Raw genomic sequence first — 17571 nt, forward strand, 5'->3', positions numbered from 1 at the left:
TAATATGCCCTTTAAATGTCCCCGGCTCTGGGCGACCCCCCTGGATCCAGAAATATGGCGCACGACCTGAACTTCAACCTCGGATATTTTTTCAGCCTCGTTCGTCTGTTCGACAGACTGCACATCTGTCACTCAAACGTCTCGCGATAAACGGCCTTCATATATAAAGAACTGCTGAGGGGGTGCCTAGTCCACTTGGACGGGCGTAAGGTTTCCTTGAGGATCTTGGGCCGAGTTAGGAACAGCCGAGTAGAGAGGGAGAGTGCTCTGGAAATCAACCAGCCATGTCGGACGCGGTGATTAGTTTCATGAAGGACTTTTTGGCCGGTGGCATTGCCGCTGCCATCTCCAAAACAGCTGTCGCTCCCATTGAGAGAGTCAAGCTGCTGCTGCAGGTAAAACGGGCTGAGCCAGCTGTTGGTCATGCCGTGTTTTGTGCGTAAAGTGTGCGTAATTTGTGGATCTCTGAAAAGAAAAAAAAAATTAATTTACGAGGAAATTGCTTTAAAAGAGGAGACGTTGAACTAAGAACAAGGAAGGTTCGCATATTCGTGTGCGTAATGGCAACGGGCACGTGAGGGTCAATTTGGAGATCGTTTTACGCACAGGTCTGAAGGATGGCGGGGAGGTAAAATGATGTGGGATCAGAATAAAACAGTTAAGCACGTGCTCATGATATCCTGTCAATGTTTTCCAGTTTCATTTATACTCGCTTAAAGCACATTGCCGCAGTAATATTCAGTGGAAGAGATTTGCTAAATTTAACCTAAAAGATGTAATCCAATACGCAGTGAAGTCTCGAGTGTCTAGGATGTGCCTTAAGACTGCTGGACAAACTAAACCAGATCACTAGATAATGTCTGGCAAGCTGCAGGGTGTTCAGCAAAGTTGTTCAATGAAAAGGTCAAAATTACAAATTGATTTTCTTCACACTTCTCCTGAAAACAAGCCAGGTGTAAAAGGCGGCCTCTTGGTTTTCTCCCTTGTAGGTGCAGCATGCCAGCAAGCAGATCACGGCTGATATGCAGTACAAAGGCATTGTTGACTGTGTCGTTAGAATCCCGAAGGAGCAGGGCTTCCTGTCCTTCTGGAGAGGCAACCTGGCCAACGTGATCCGTTACTTCCCCACCCAAGCCCTGAACTTCGCCTTCAAAGACAAGTACAAGAAGATCTTCCTCGGTGGCGTGGATCAGAAGACACAGTTCTGGCGCTACTTTGCCGGGAACCTGGCGTCGGGCGGCGCCGCTGGGGCCACTTCGCTCTGCTTCGTCTACCCACTCGATTTCGCTAGGACGAGGCTGGCCGCCGACATCGGCAAGGGCCCAGCAGAGAGGGAGTTCACCGGACTCGGAAACTGCATTACCAAGATCTACAAAACCGATGGCCTCAAGGGTCTTTACCTCGGGTTCAACGTGTCGGTGCAGGGCATCATCATCTACAGAGCGGCTTACTTCGGATGCTTTGACACAGCAAAAGGTGCACAAACAAACCTGGTCGACCTAAATTGTGGTGCAGTGGAGATTCTTGCATGAAGAATTAGCCCCTCTTTCTGCTGCCCCAACCAATCAAAACGCATGAGATCATCAAAATTTAGTTCATTAGTCTCATTCATCATCAAGCAAGGGGCACAAACTTTCCTTGTAGACTACAAATGCTTGAAAGCAATAGGAAACTTTTTCAAGGTGCAACTGAAAGACGTGCTTTAGCAGATGTGTGTATACATTTATTTGCTTTGACTTCCCTCATGCAGGCATGCTGCCAGATCCCAAGAACACACACATCATTGTCAGCTGGATGATCGCCCAGACTGTCACGGCTGTAGCGGGTCTCGTCTCGTATCCTTTTGACACCGTCAGACGTCGCATGATGATGCAGTCAGGACGTAAAGGAGGCAAGATTCTCTTTTACTTGTAAACGTTCCGTACGCATAACAAAAACTGGAGAATTACACACCAACATGTGGATATTAATGGCGATGTTTGAATTCCCACAGCTGATATTATGTACAAGGGCACAATCGACTGCTGGAAGAAGATCCTCAAAGATGAGGGAGGTCGGGCCTTCTTCAAGGGAGCCTGGTCCAACGTGATCAGAGGCATGGGTGGTGCTTTTGTGCTGGTGCTGTATGATGAGATCAAGAAGTTCACCTAATAAGCACACTTTCCCAAACCCTCAAGGAAATCCCTTCACTTTGTTCAAGTCTTATCCTTTTTTTGTGATATGGTGACACCAGCCTGGTGAATTAAGAATCTGGGTTTGTAGGCTATCTTTCCTGTGCAGCAGCTGGGGGAGAACGGATAGATGCACTTGACCTGGGTTTACGCCTCATCAGAAATGTGTATATATAACATTATCAACCATCTGCTAAAAGGAAGTCTCTTAGGTTTCAACAGCTGGTGGACATGATGTGATAACAGGTTATGATACAGGCCAATCGTTCCTCCTGTTAGTGTTAAGGAGAGGCGGAGGCCCTTATGATATGCTGTGACCACCTTAAACATTAATTTATTAAGAATAAAGTCAGTCTATACTCCAGTCTCTCTGTTGTCCTTAAAAGCACCACTTTTCCCTGGTATGTTTGGGTTCCTTTGTCACTGATGTGACGACCCGTTTTCATTTAACATCAGTATTTATGGAACAAATGTGCCCCAACTCAGCTGCCTGATTATTGAACAGGTTAAAGTGAATACGTCATTTATTGCCATCTGTGGTTTTCCTGGAGTCTTCATTGAAACGAGGTCCAAAAAGAGGAGCCCTGCAAAAGTACTGATACACCTTAAATTTTTTTTTTTGCAATTCCCACATTATGTACAATTTGTGTGATAGACCATGACAACATTGTTGGGAAGTCTAACATGCGTCACCACCTCACATATCAAAACTTACCGGCTATTTTATCATCATGCTAAATCATTGACTGAGCAGTACTCCGTGGGATCTCTAAAGGTAGGGATATCATTTCATAGCTTATGCTTTAAATTTCTCCATAACTTTGTCCTTGACTTGTCATGTGGTTCTCAGTCTTCCTGATGATAAAGCCATAAGATTTACATGACAGGTGATTTCCAAAAGCAATTGATTTTACATTGAAGGTATCAGAGTAGAGGGGCCTATAACTATGCATGCTGCTCTTTTCAGATTTTTATTTGTAAAGCATTTGTGAACTCATGAATCATGTTACTTTGTGTTGGTCTATTACATACAATTAAAACACATTGAGGTTTGTAGTTTAATGTTCAAGGAGCGTGAATATCTTTAAAATGGACTGCATCACGAAAATGAGAAAACGTAACTGCTCTGCGACTCTCCAGTGTTATGGCCTTTTCTGCAATAAAATTATTGCCATCTTTTCTTCAACAGGGTAAACCAAAAATTAATACTCAATTCCTTTTTTTCTGGTTTAAAAACATTTTATTAGATCACAAATCACATGTGTAAACAGTAACAAATACAAAACATATTTGCACTTTTTTGTTCAAAAATTACTCTGCAGACAATATCAAAGCACAGCATCAATTAACACTTTAAAGCCAAGAATTCTGACTGAATTAAAGGGTTAAAATAAATGTAGTTATTTACAAATGGCTTTGATCTCAAAACATAAACTGCTAAATAGTTGAAGAGCAGAAAACAAAGCAGCACGAGTAAATTACATGAAATAATAAAAGCATAAATATGTTCTAAGCTTTGCACTGTACAAATTAATCATCATCATCATAAAGTGATGGTCATCTGCTGTGAAGCAAAAAAATACCTCTTTATTTGGCAGAGTTCTTAACGCCAGGCTTGACTGCTAGTACGTTGTGTATTTGACCCAGAAACAGATGTCCCTCTGGTGTAGGTGTTAATGAGAGATGCACGGGAGATGATTGGCATGGGTCTTATAATCGCTGAGGGGAAAACAAGAGGAATTCCCTTAGGTGATATAGACACAAACAACAATTGTTTTGCAACAAGCGAGTCATTGAGCACACAGGCTTTACTAAACTCATTTTATTATTACAGCTTAAGTATATATTTTTCACACCATAGTAAAAAAAAAAAAAAGAAGACATTGCTGAAATTAAAAAGCTATGAAATGATGGAAACGGGAAGATTAAGCAATTTACTTATAAACGAACAAGTGATTCCCAATAAGAGCTTGCTGCTGCTCCAAACTGTCGTTTTCTGAGTTAATTTAATCTCTGCAGCCATCTGGAAGCTGCAGCCCAGACGTGCAACAAACCTGCACCATCAGTTTAAGAGAACTGCTGCTCACTACCACATGCTGAGCCTCCTTTTCTCTGATTGAAAATCAACACTGGAGTAATTCAAAGTAAATACGGAGTTCTGAAGGCAGGGATATATATAGATGCAAAGCAGCAGTTTGATGGCCCAAATTTACCTCGAAAGTGATGCTGTCTGAGCTAAACCTTCACATCGTATTTTCTGCAGAACTTTACTTGGTCTTTATAAAACAATACTTTGCAGAAATATGAATTCTTCTTGAAGGTATTTTTATTTTTAGGACCAAATTTCAATGTGTCAGTTTTTTTTAATGATTTTATGTATAGACCAACATAAAATACTGGATAAATATGAAGTAAAAAAAAAAATAAATAATCAGAAAATGCTTTTTTTTTTTTACAGAACATTTTTCAAAAGCGTGATGTCTGTCTTGATTCAGACTTCAGTTAATCTGATAGGTACAATCCAATACAACCAACTGTCTTAAATCCCTTATCCAATAAACAGAGTCCATCTCTGTACAAATACAGGTTTCTGTGAATATTTCCAACAGGAAAAGGTCAGGGTCAGAAACAGTCAGAGCTGCACTGGAATGGTTTGCAGCACAGGTGTCAAACTCCATTCCTTGAACTTTTATACTGCACACAGCGATGTACCGCAGACAACAACTAATAAACATATTGTTTAACGTGTGCTGAAGCAGAGACCCAACAGTGCCAGGACACTATCCTTTAAGGACCTCTGCTAGAGAGCATATGTGTTAAAAGAACCCACTTAAAGTTCAGATCTAAGTCAAAGTCATCCATTCCGACTCTGCTTTTACCAAAAAAAACAAAAAACATAACCAACAAGTTGTGTCCTCTTGATCTGCAAAGCTGGTAAGGACCTCAAAAGACTTGCTGCTGTAAATGCAATTAATGTGTGAAATGCTAATGAAAGGTCAAATGGAAGAAATACTTTCACAAAGTAGGATCATACAAGAAGCAAACTTTTCCTAAAACAATGCATTTAACTGAGAACCTTCAATGAATATTCAGACTCTGCTGTACCTGAAATATACAAAAATATTAACATTAAAAAAGTTTAGCAGTTTAGCTTCTTCAGATTTCAAAGCACTTACTACAGGATACTCTGCTGGACCCCCCACTATAGGTCCTGTAGCCGGGCATTTCGATCCGCCGCTGGTGATCTGTTAGTTGTTCAAGGCGACTCATTCCAGGTGTGGCTTGGGTGGACTGCAGTCTCTTTAGTAAAACCTGTGAAACGCATCAAGACCTGTGTGTCATACTTAAAAATTAAATATCCTGCTTACCGTGTAGTTGACTGTTGACAGTTAAAAACCAGCAATCTAGTTGTGCTATTTGCACAACTTATTACACATAATAAGCCACTTTTGTGTCTTTCCGCGTAAATTTAGCCTTTTTGCCCATTATATAAGGTAAGTTTTACATTGGCGTGTTACTTATCCATTTCGACTTTACAAGCAATACCATCTACCTTCACAGTCATCTGTAGTTCTTAAAATTGCTGACGGATGAAGGATTTGGGCTCGTCGTCGGATCATTTAGAACTGATCTAAAGTCTGGATCCACTGTTTATTTTCTTACATTTAGCTTTAACAAGCAGTACTTTTTAGGACACCGACTGACTTAAAAATATAAAATATACACAACAGTTTTAGTGCATTGAAGAAGAAGAATGACTGAGGTTTCATTTAAGTAAATCACTAAAATAAGGTTCCTAAATCAAAAAATCAACTCCTAATCAGCTTTTAGCGTACATCAAGTTTTAAAATGCTTACTCAGCTATTTTACTGACCATTAAAAAGACAAGATAATTCCTTTAGCTTAGTTGGAAACATGAAAAACACAACAAATAAGTCTGACAAACATGAAATGTATTTTTTTCCAACAAGGTAATATATCTGATATTCACAGGTGTGGTGTGTGTGTGTGCATTTTTTAATGATCATTTTGAAAAATTTAAATTAGCAAAACAATTCCACTTAAATCAACATTTGTTGTGCCAAATTGTTTAAAATGATCTAATATTACACACAAAAGTAACTTTTGTACCAAAAAAACATACATTTTATTATTCAGAAATATAATATTTTGCATGAACTTGAATTAGAAACCAGACAAAAGGTATCAACTCAACAGTATAGCATAATATTGTATGCTTTAGGTCGTACATACCACAGACACCAAGACTATTCAATGAGGTTTCTTGGTAAGCAATGTGTATAAACTACTATAAGCTCCAGCATACAAACATACATATAAATATACATATTAAATGGACATTAAATTTAATAAGATTTTTCATTCAATTGCATTTACACGACAGTTAAAAACCTCCTTAAAGTTAATCAACCGGTCGCATTTTCAGTTTTTTATAAACCAAATGAACCGTGTTACAAGTGTGATGTGCCGGAGAATACTCTGACCACACGGCAGATTCGATTACTCCACTCTAAGAATAGAGGAGGCGAAAAGCACTCCTGACAAGACGGACTTCAGAGTGAACAGTTTGTCCTGAAAACGACTGAAGCACCTCCTGTTTTAACAGCATTTACCAGAATTACGATAAACTATGAATATATGAAGAATGTAATAAACCTGTGAAAATATCAAGACTCATAACTTTGTAGCACATCGTTAGTTACCAGCAATTAATTGAATCCAGACAGATTTCTTTTAAACAGTGCTTGATCATCTAAATGTGAATGTTATTGATAAATAAGACAATAAATAGATGAAATATGAAGACAAAAAAGTCTCATAATGTTCCTCAGTAGTATGGCTCAAGTCGGACACCTGCTGCCGTCTATCAAAGTTAATCAGTATCTGCTTTCGGGGGCGTATTCTCAGACTGACCCCAACTAAACCTTAATGATGGATATATTTCATGAAATCATGATTAAACACTGTAAACATCCAGTCAGCAAGATACAATTTAGGGGATCTCTACTTCATTGTCGTGAGAATGAGCTGGCTGCGGTGGAAAGGTGAGTCAGGTAGTGACTAATAGTGGCCAACATGATGAAATCCTTCCAAATCATTAAAGTAAATTATATTAATGAGCACTCTGCAGCCTGAACAGCAGCAAGATCTGTCTGAACAATGACGGTACGATTACACACACTGAGAAGATGCGGCTTCAAGTGTCTCCAATGAGTTTAATTTAGAGATAAAAAAGCAGATATAGTGGAGTGCCAGGAAAAGTCACAGGATGTTGCTAGGTGCACACTGATCACTCGAGAACAACCTACAATTACATAGCTCCCCGTTTTGAAACAGTCACAGACTTTAATGTAATGCTTGTTCAGTTGTTGACTTCATGTTGTTTTCTTTATAACTTTGTAATTTTGTGTTTTTGCTGTGTAAAGCACTTTGAACGGCCTTGCTGGTGAAATGTGCTATCCAAATAAACTTGATTGATTTAATGAAAACATTGCTCTGCATTACTTTTGAACAGGCAGCAGTATAACACAGGTTAAAACATCATTCCACTCTGTTTTTGTAGCATTACAGACAAACAGCTTACATGATGGAGCAAGAGAGGAAGTGCTTGATACTGGGAAGACTACTGGAATCCTCCCAGTAAAAACAAAAAACATCAGTGTGCACTAAAACATGATTGGGTTTATGCTACAGAGACTCTTACCATGTGTTATTTTGATAGCAACTGTTGATGCTGAATTAGAAGTCATCAGCTCAGGCGTTGCCAAGCTACAGACATGCATGCATTCATTGGACAGTACAAGGTTATGTGTGTGTGTGTGTTTGTTTGCTTAGTAAATCAGTTACTGCTAATGACAGAAAAACGCCAATCAAAATGTAAAACAACTCACCAGGTTCTCCTGATGAATGCGACGCTGTTGTCGGTCCCTGACTTGTGCAGTATGTGCGTAAAAAGCAACTGAAGAGCCTTTGGGCACAGAAGTGCTCTTTTTGGAAATTTTTTCTGCTTTGGACCCTGATGAAATATTTGACAGTGCCTGAAGGAGCCGCTTGTTCTCCAAATCAATGCGACGGACCTCAGCGTTGGAAAATGAGTAGTTCTTCCGAACAACCCCTCCAGAAACATGGAGCACCATTTTCTGTTCAAGATGGCTTTCTAATCCAGATGAACCTGAAGGAGGAGAAAGCACATTTGTCTAGTTTGTGTTTAACAGGCTTGTGAACAATGCTCTGCTGGGTTAACTGAAAAATGACAATAACACATGCAAACAAACAACATAAAAGTACAAAACATGTACATCAAGGGGCACGTCTTTCAGTCAAGAGTCCTTTTTACCTTTTTGTCATGATTTGTCAAACTTATTCATGTTTTTTTTTTTTTTTACTTGTTCATTACATTTTTTTTAAATCCAAAAAATGGCATGCTTTTGTACTCAACCTGCTTATCTCATATATCCCTAATTAAAATGCAAATAAAACTTGCCTTCAGGAGTTCCCCAATTTGTAAATAGTGTCCACCTGTGAGTGAATTAAGTTCAGAATAAATCCTGATCTATGAAGGCCTCGGATGTTGCAAACAGCATTAAGAAGTCCAAGGAACACAGCAGACACAAGTTGTCAAGTCGAAGCATCCTGGGGTTGCGCAACATCCTCAGCTTTGAGCATCTCACAGAATGCTGCTCAACCCACCGACCCACGAGTAGAAACCGACTGAGACACGTGCTTCTACCTAGCAGGCCGATGCACAGGTAGGTAGCAAGCATTACTCACACTCATCCACATCGGTATTTGAGTCCACCGCTTCATGAATGTTGCTGAAGGCACCAGAGGGCAGAGTTTTCGGCTCCTGCTGCGCTTCGTGACCTTCTTTCTCAGCCTCTGAACTTAATGACCGGAGTGAACCAGAATCAGGAGAAGAGAGGGGACTCACGTCTGTCACTGAGCCATCTGACTCATCTGTGCTCATGTTAGGCAAATCCTGAGATTCAGCTGAGCCCCGTCTGGTCCCTCTTGTTTTACGGCGTACAAAAGACTTGGTGGGTTTGGAGAGGTTAGAGGAGTTTAAAATACCTCTCTGACTGCTGAAAGAACTCTCTGAATCTGCGTCAGTGCTGGCTTCATTTGAAGAGGGAGGAGAATTTTTGGGATGCTGATTTTTGACCAGTTTTCTAGGCGATTGCTCGTTTGCCTCTTTTGAGTTAGCTGGGAAAGCTAAGGCACTTTTTCTTGTGTCATTCTGCCTCTTGTTGTCCCCATCATTTGGAATGTCGGCTAGCATAGCCGGAAATGCTCCACTGGGTCTTTTAGAGTGAAAATTTAACTCATCTTTGCCTTCATGTATATGTTCATCCGGTATGAAAGAAATCAATGATGCATCAGTTTTGCTGTTTTCCACTTCCTTCAAGTCTCTCTTTGTCTCCTCAGTGAGATGTCCAGAGTGTTTTACAGATTCTCTCTGACGTGTGCTTGAAATTCGCTTTTTCATCTTCGAGTCCTTCTCTCGTTTCTCTCCAACATTTCTTCCACTGTCCCAATCACTGTCAAAAAAGGAGTGGTCCACTTCCCCTTCCAGTTCACTAGAGGTGAACATGGCAGCCTTCCCCAACACAGAACCTGCAGGTTATTGTGAGCACAATGTTAATTTGAAGTTGGAGTATTTTTTTTTTTAAATGTGAAACAGATCAAGTAACTTTGCACGACACTTCAACACATTTAGAATGTGTTGCCTTCCCCTCATGTGTTTGCTAGCTACTACTACAAAAGCAGTATGTATGAGAGATTAAATAAAAACTATATTTAAAAAAAGAGGAAACCATTTTTGAAGTATTTTCTTTGGATAGAGGCAGGTCAACTGAAACAACTTTGCTACAATGGTAATCTTTAGAGATAAAATCCTTTCGCTGATCCCTGGCACTTCCAGTACTTTCTTGGGGACCTTGAAGCCCATCAACTGAGTCTCTCTCTCTCCTTAAATTTCTGGATGATTTAATAAATTGTTGTGAGTACAATACTATTACCAACATCTGTCTTGCCTCTGAAGTCACTTTATGCAAAGTGAGGATGAAAGCATTTGTCCTTGGAGGTAACCACGAGAAAAGAATAGTCTCAGGCATTTTAACAAGCAAACCGTTCTGCTCTTCTAGCTCAGGGGTGTCGGTCCTCGAGGGCCGACATCCTGCACGTTTTAGTTCTCTCCCTGGTGGTAGTAACAACCTTTTCAGCTTGTCAATATTCCTCTTAGGGCTTCTAACGAGCCATCATTTGATCCAGGTGCGTTAAACCTGAACTAAAAGGCCCTCGAGGACCAACTTTGGGTACCCCTGTTCTAGCTGAATGTGAATAGCAGTGATAGCAGCTGCCCAGTCCTTATCTAAACTTTCCTGATTTTTTTTTTTTTCCCCCCCCAAGTCATATTGTGAGAGCTAAAACACAGGGGAAATCATTGCTGGATAAAGTAACATGAAGACCAAGGTTCGGCAGAAACGCTTCAAAATAGTTTACACGACTTAATAAAACTAAAATGTTAACATATATTTAGCGTTTCTAGATGTCAGACACTGGTTACAGTACCCCCGGCACGATGGAAGAGTTAACTTACGTTTTAAAGTGTTACATGGGATAAAGCTAAAATCTACATCTAAACATCTTAAAACATATGGCAGTTGGCAGATATGGCCGTAGTAGGTAACTCAACAATGTTTACTTTAGCTAAAACCCAACGTAGCGTCTTACCTGTCGAACTGCGGCGAACAGGTTTTAACGTTTCTGTTGTAAACGGGTCAGACGTCCTAGTCTACCCATTTCGCTTGACAAATACTAAAACCCCCGGAAACTACGCCTGGTAGCCAGTGCGCACAAACAGACGACGCTGTTAGTAGCTAGGTAACGTCATTTCCTGGTAACGGTTACACAGTAAATCGGGGACTGGGGTTTGGGTAGACACGAGATTGTTTTATAGTAGGATATAAAAACCTGTTTTTATTTGGGCTTTTTGTTAAAAACCGGTCACGACATTATTTAAATGGCCTGTCCAAGTAAAAAGATATATAAAATGTTAAACGACTGCGGATGATTTTTTAAATAAATGGGCAAATAGGGATATTTTATATAGGCCAAAGTATTCCCAATGGAAATATCTTTACTGTTGATATTACATTTATTAACCAACAGTTGTTAATATGTATGCTGAATTAATTCAACCACCACAAACTAGCAAATATTTATTCAGAACCTCCTTTAAAAAAAATTGAGAATCTACATTGTAAAGAGCTTTACGTTATGCCATTAAAGACACTATATGTTCGACATTAAACTGCTCAAGCAAATACATTCAAAATAAAACTCCAGAAGCACCTTTGCAGTAAAAGATTTTGGACAAATATGGATACCAACATAGGATGCAAAACATGGGTGTTTTTTTTGTTTATTTTTGCTTGGGAATCTATTCTGCTAAAGAGCATCAAGAGCATCTCCTTTAACAAGACGAGATTATCTGAAGGGGCATCCCCTGAAATTACAATTTGTCATGGTTTTACCATTTACTACATAATTAAACATGTCAGTGATACACTCATGGGATACTGACGTCCTAGGACAATAGTACAGGGCCACTCTGTTCTATAAACCTGATTACTCATAAAACCTTTATATACCAGTGTAGAGATAGGGATGGATTGAGATAATGTTTTGTAGACAAACAGAAAGCCCTTAATAATGAAATCTGAACTTAATAAGGATAATACTTCCGACTTAGACAATGAGACAAACAAACAAGGCAAAGTGAAAATCCTTTTTTTTCTCTAAAGTTTTTAATTAAAGTGAGCAAAACAGTATTTTTAAAGAATGGGGAAATTCTTTTAAATAGACAAAATATTAACATTTCTTTCTGACTATGCGATTACCAGCTCAGCCAAAATTATTTAAATAAACAGTCTATACTGTTACATCTCAAATTTATAGCCTTTCATCATTGTCCATTTGCTCAAATCACTCTCGGCCTCTGGGGCAAACAGAGGTTGTAATATGCAGTTTGATCCCAAAAGTCAGGTCCTTTCCAGCCACACCAGCCCTGCGAAAGTCAACATTCACGTTAAGATCACGACTGGCATATAAAATGTTTTTCAGTTCACAGATATATCTGAAGTGGTGGCTTTCTGTAGCTGCTACCTTCTCTGTGATAACCGGAAGATCCTCTACTCCTGTGTAATGTGGATCTAGGATAAGATAGCGGATTTCACCAGTGGTCTCACTCCAAGCTACGCCCAAGATAGTGTGAGCCAAAACTCCCCCACCTATAAAAACAACAACAACAAAAAAAAGATACCATTAGTAAATTCTAACTAGCCATGGTTTCTAACTAGTTTTAACAGCACATTTAAACATTATATTATGTCTTTTTTCAACAGGACAAAAGCAATAATAATTGTAATATATGTCAGGAAGTCTGAAAAGAAGCAGTCATGCTAATCTTAGGCTGGAATATCGGCTTACCAATCATGATAGGAGTTCCTTCAGTCATAAAGTGATTAGCCAATTCTCTGCCCTTGGATGCCAACTCAGAACCTTGACTAAACATGACAAAGTTATGTCAAATTCATCTACATCATCGACAAAATAAATTCCTTGAGGGTTTGTCAAGGAATGCCACCTCACCTCACAAACATGATTTTGGACGTGACTCCAAGCAGATGGTTTAGAACAGCCTGAACCTCGATGGATCCAATCCACTGACGGGACCCCACGAAGGACGCCTGCTTGTCTCCAACTTCCACCAAAGCCTGTAAAACAAGGATCCCAGATAAAGACTGACATGTTGAACATCACCACTGCTAAAATTTGAGGGGCAAATTTAAATCACATTTCATTCAGAAAACCTAAAAATCAGAAACATGAAATTTAAATCAAATATACTTAAAAATCCCCATAAAACAAAACAAGTACAATGCAGAAAGGTAAATCTTGTCATCAACAGAAGAGACAACAAAGAACATCTCTAGCGAAGAAAACAGCTAGATCATTGACGCAACCACAGGTGCTTTTTAAAGCATAAAAAGTAAAAAAAAAAAGTATAAAAAAGTGCTACATGTTTCCAATCAGTTGCTCCATTGAAGTGTTTTTCTTTTTTTTTCCTCAATGTTTCAGCCAAATGAAAGACAGATTGTAGATTGGTTTTGTGTCTTCCATCCCATCCGCCATATTGCTAAAACTTGCCCAAACATCATTTTATTTTTAATTTGAAGTACTCTTTTAAATTAAATCTTTTATCAACATGTTTCTTTCAACTGTAAGTGACAATCAGTTTCTCAGTGGGTGAGTCCCAACTTGAATATACAAACAAACTTCTTGGATGAATGAGCTCACATGTAGATAAAGTGGGATCTCCAATAAACATAATAAATCTGAATGTAAGGTGCTGGTTTGATCGAGCTTCAGGATGCTATATGTCACATCCTCGCTTTGGACCAGGGGTCTTCAACTCCAGCTCTTGAGGGCCGGTGTCCTAAAAGTTTCAGGATGCCCCAAGCCCTCGAGGCCTACATTTAAAAAATGTTTTTTTCTGAAACTTTGGTTTTCCACTTGTAACATCACTTTACGATGTTTTCGGTCCCCTAGGATGTGCATTTCTTTTTCTTTTACAGTTTTTCTGAAATATTTCTCACCTTCTGACATGATGCACACGGAAAAAAATAAAAATGCCCTTCATAGAAATATCGCATATATGATGATATTTTGCTTAAACTGGGATCACATCTATGAACGTGCTTCACCTGCTGGATCTCTTTGTGGCTGGGCACGCCGCGCTCCACATAACCCTGCTGCTGGAACCAGGAGCAGATGGTCTGCAGGGAGCGATAGGCACAGCCCCAGCCATTGTCATCCATGCGGTCCTGCATATAGTGGTGGTAGCTGTAAATTCCCTGGACCAGGTATACCTTAAAATAAGACAAAGCACAAAATATTTAACCTTCGTTTGAATTTTTATTTTATTACAGTATGCCAAAATTGTAAAAGTTACAAGGAAAAAGTAAACAAGTAAATATTATAGATGCTGTAAATTTACCTTTCCGTTATCGAGGGTGGGGTGTGTGAGAAATGTGTGAGGGTTTCTGAGATAACCGTCTCTGTAGGGCTCATTAGGGAAGTGGTAAGCGTTTGCTCTTCTGAAGAAAGGCCTGTTATCTGGCAGTTCAAACTGTCCATGCAACTCCTGTTTTGTGCAAAAGCAATGAGAAACAATTGTTATAATTTGCTATTCAATTAGACTTCAGCTTTTAGAGCAATGAAGATTCTAACTGAAACATCTTAAGGTAAATAATTATAAACAAATACATAAAAAAAAAGAGCAAAAATCAAGGTGATCTTACCCGCCGCTGTGCTTCCAGTTCTTTATCTAGTACTCCGCTAGGAAAAACCACCGTCACCAGTCCATTTGGCTCTGGAAGGAGAAAATGAAGGGGCTCTGGGACACGCAGGGTTGTCCCCTTCATACACTGCAGAGTCACCTTCTCCATGTCAAACAGCTGGCAAGTCAATGCCTTCATCAGTCGTTCACATCCGCTGCAGGGCCAATTAAGAAGACATCCCTCATTGTGAGATAAAGGTTTTGTCAAAGCAGTTATTAGCTACCGTTGAATCAGTGGCAAATCCACATATGTACCAGTTTTACAGATTTTGATCATGAAATCAAATGTGTTCAAGAGAAGACGTACTCTTTGATGGTGTCGCTGCAGCTGCTCCATACAGCACAGTCCATCGGAAGAGTCGCACACAGAAGGTGAGATTTGTGGACCGTTCTAGTGAGGATTGGAGCTGAGACAGGGCCTGGCTTTGTGGCCTCCATCATCAGGGAGAGGTTTATGACACTCTAAAGAACATACTTTAATTATTCAGAAGTTCTGGTTCTATCCACATGAATAAAATAAAGTGTGTTTTGTGTAAGCAAAGCAACGTTTGAGAACCTGATCTTCAGCTGTGATACAGATACTGTCTAGGGAGGTCCACATCAGGAACTGTTGTCCCCAGCAAAGATACAAGTCATTTACAAATGGGCATTTGATAGAACTGAGTCATAACCTGATACTTCACTAAGTAAATACACGAGGTGATAATACTGGAATACTGACTGGTATTAATGATGTTCTGGACACACCAGTATTGATTTTTCTTGATATTTTGCTAAAACCAGAGATTACGTGGGATAACTTCCGACTCAATACTTTTACTTTTTAATTGCAGCTATGGTCTGATTCCAGCTGATGATCCTTTTATCCAGGCAATAATATGGAATGTTTTTTTTTTTTAATTGTCCACATAACACATGACTAAGCTATGTATAATTTAAACATCTGCTTATCAGAAAGCAAATCCTGCTTTTGTTGTGTGTGTCACTATGAACAAATATAAAACATGGATGATACACCTTCATCCTCTCTTACACATGGACTGCTAATCCAGTAAAGTAAATAATCTGTGTCAATGAGGTGAATGACCTTGGAAGCAGTTTAATTAACATTCCAGTTTCCAGTATTATCAGGTGTAAAAATCTGGCTGGTATGGAAAATATCTGCTGCTGCCAGACTACAGCATTAAAAGCTCTCTTCTAGGGGGACCTCAGTCCACAGATATGATTTTTTTTAAAGCATGGTTTCTATTTTTATGCTATCTCTGAATTAACAAGTTAGAGAACTGACTGAGGCAATTAGCTTTAGGTTAAGTGATGATTAATAAATAAAAATAAAAAAAAACATACATTGACAGTGTCTTGTAAAAGTACTTGCACCAAATTACATCTTGTTATATTACGACCACAAACGTCTTGGTATTTTATGAAACAAATCGACACAAAGTTGCTCAAACCTTTCGAGGTAGAAAAGTTAGGATGTATTTTTTTTTTTTTAACTAGTGAAATTATACAATTATGATATATGTTTATATTTAGCCCTTGTTTACTCTGGTATCCCTAATCTATAAAGAGGCATGAATACTCTAAATACTTTATACTACGGAAAATTCATATCTTATGTTCCTGCAAATTTAATACTTAAGGATTTTGGTCCTGTGAAACTTGCCATCCTTTCTGCAAGCTCCACAGCTGCATGCACATGTACTTGGCAAATGTTTTATGCAGGATGCCCTTTCTGACAGAACCTGACTTTCCCCGAGAAGAAACAGTATTTGAACCATGAACCACCCAAGTCATTGCCACTCCAATTTGTTCCTATAAAAGTTAATCCTGAAAACAGGATATACTTACCGCTGAAACACCTTTTTTGTTTTTCTTCTTTGTTGATCTCTTTCCACTTGTCTCCTTGTCATCTGTTCTAAAAGACATTTAAAAAATGGTTAAAATGCAGCCAAACAAATAAAAATGAACAGCGTAATGTGTTTTAAATTGAGTATGCACCAGTTTGATGACCTCATTCATGCCCCCTGCCTTTTAACTAAACTTGCATTGTGACCGTAATTAAAAGTTTTTTTCAGCTGGTCCCATCAATAAAAATATATAATTTGTTCTATTCTGGGTTGTTGGCAGTTCTTAAATATTAAGATTTTTAAATATCAGATGAACTTTTTCCCTTTTTGTGACAAATCCAAAAATATGCCAAGCAGGAGTTCTAGTGTAAAAGGCTCCAACAAACTGATTTGAGCAGTTGTTCCATTTACAATAAAAAGTTACATTCATTACTTACTGTATGAACTGAAATATGTCTTCGCATGGTGCATCAGGAGTTATTTCTTCAAAAACACTTTTGTTTGGCCAAATCAGAACAGGGCTGTTGCAGACTGCCAGGACACAGGACTCAGATTTTACCTGCAAACGAAGTGCCTCAAATGTTCTGGAGATAGCTTTTTGCATTGGCACCTCTGGAAGAAGAAGAAGAAAAAAAAAAACTCAAGTCAGATATATTCAGCCGTACCAGACACTATTTGAAAACCTGCCAGTAAACACACCATCTATGCTGTCCAGCTGACACTTCAGGTCCAGCGGCCCTCTGAGCCGAAGAATGACCGCCGACTCAGAGTCAGCAAGTACCTGAGAAAACACAGGACAATCGGAGGATTAACGTCAGATAAACGTTATATCTCAAATTTCTGATATTTGCCAGCAGACTGAATGCTGACGAGTCTCTGCCCGCTGCAAACGGTGGAAGAAAAAGCAAAGTGAAGCTGAAAAGAAAGAAACAGAGACAGTTAGTTACACAGAAGAATTTATCAGACTTACCATGATTTAAGTCACTTTAACAACGCAAAAATATATATATTCAGCTACTTAGATCCAAATACAGGAAGTTAATATTTCTACAACCCAGAACTGCTCATCGTGTCTTTGAACGCATCTTTCTATTGGCTCAGTTTGGCTCCTCCCGTAGATGTTGCA

The 17571-nt window shown here is 39.1% G+C and overlaps 3 protein-coding genes across 3 annotated transcripts; 1 reads left to right on the top strand and 2 right to left on the bottom strand.

Annotated features, from left to right (window-relative positions):
* The first annotated feature begins 181 nt into the window (after positions 1 to 181).
* Positions 182 to 2535, top strand: slc25a4 (solute carrier family 25 member 4). Its single transcript, XM_008411588.3, has 4 exons — positions 182 to 395; positions 990 to 1476; positions 1751 to 1891; positions 1994 to 2535. Exons 1-4 carry the CDS (start codon positions 285 to 287, stop codon positions 2149 to 2151), a joined length of 897 nt encoding a protein of 298 aa, XP_008409810.1. The 5' UTR covers positions 182 to 284; the 3' UTR covers positions 2152 to 2535.
* Positions 2536 to 3388: 853 nt separating this feature from the next.
* cfap97 (cilia and flagella associated protein 97) lies at positions 3389 to 11084 on the bottom strand. Its single transcript, XM_008411576.3, has 5 exons — positions 10926 to 11084; positions 8964 to 9806; positions 8084 to 8364; positions 5348 to 5483; positions 3389 to 3890 (listed from the first exon to the last, which is right to left on the bottom strand). The coding sequence occupies exons 2-5, from the start codon at positions 9781 to 9783 to the stop codon at positions 3775 to 3777; spliced, it is 1353 nt and encodes a 450-aa protein (XP_008409798.2). The 5' UTR covers positions 9784 to 9806; positions 10926 to 11084; the 3' UTR covers positions 3389 to 3774.
* An 895-nt stretch (positions 11085 to 11979) lies between these two features.
* Positions 11980 to 17571, bottom strand: ufsp2 (ufm1-specific peptidase 2). Its single transcript, XM_008411561.3, has 12 exons — positions 17416 to 17571; positions 17145 to 17226; positions 16883 to 17057; positions 16447 to 16513; positions 14903 to 15057; positions 14558 to 14750; positions 14254 to 14400; positions 13961 to 14125; positions 12846 to 12970; positions 12684 to 12760; positions 12360 to 12484; positions 11980 to 12261 (listed from the first exon to the last, which is right to left on the bottom strand). The coding sequence occupies exons 1-12, from the start codon at positions 17416 to 17418 to the stop codon at positions 12175 to 12177; spliced, it is 1401 nt and encodes a 466-aa protein (XP_008409783.2). The 5' UTR covers positions 17419 to 17571; the 3' UTR covers positions 11980 to 12174.

This window comes from Poecilia reticulata, chromosome 1 (genome assembly GCF_904066995.2).
Source record: "Poecilia reticulata chromosome 1, P_reticulata-male-v2, whole genome shotgun sequence".
Taxonomy (NCBI): domain Eukaryota; kingdom Metazoa; phylum Chordata; class Actinopteri; order Cyprinodontiformes; family Poeciliidae; genus Poecilia; species Poecilia reticulata.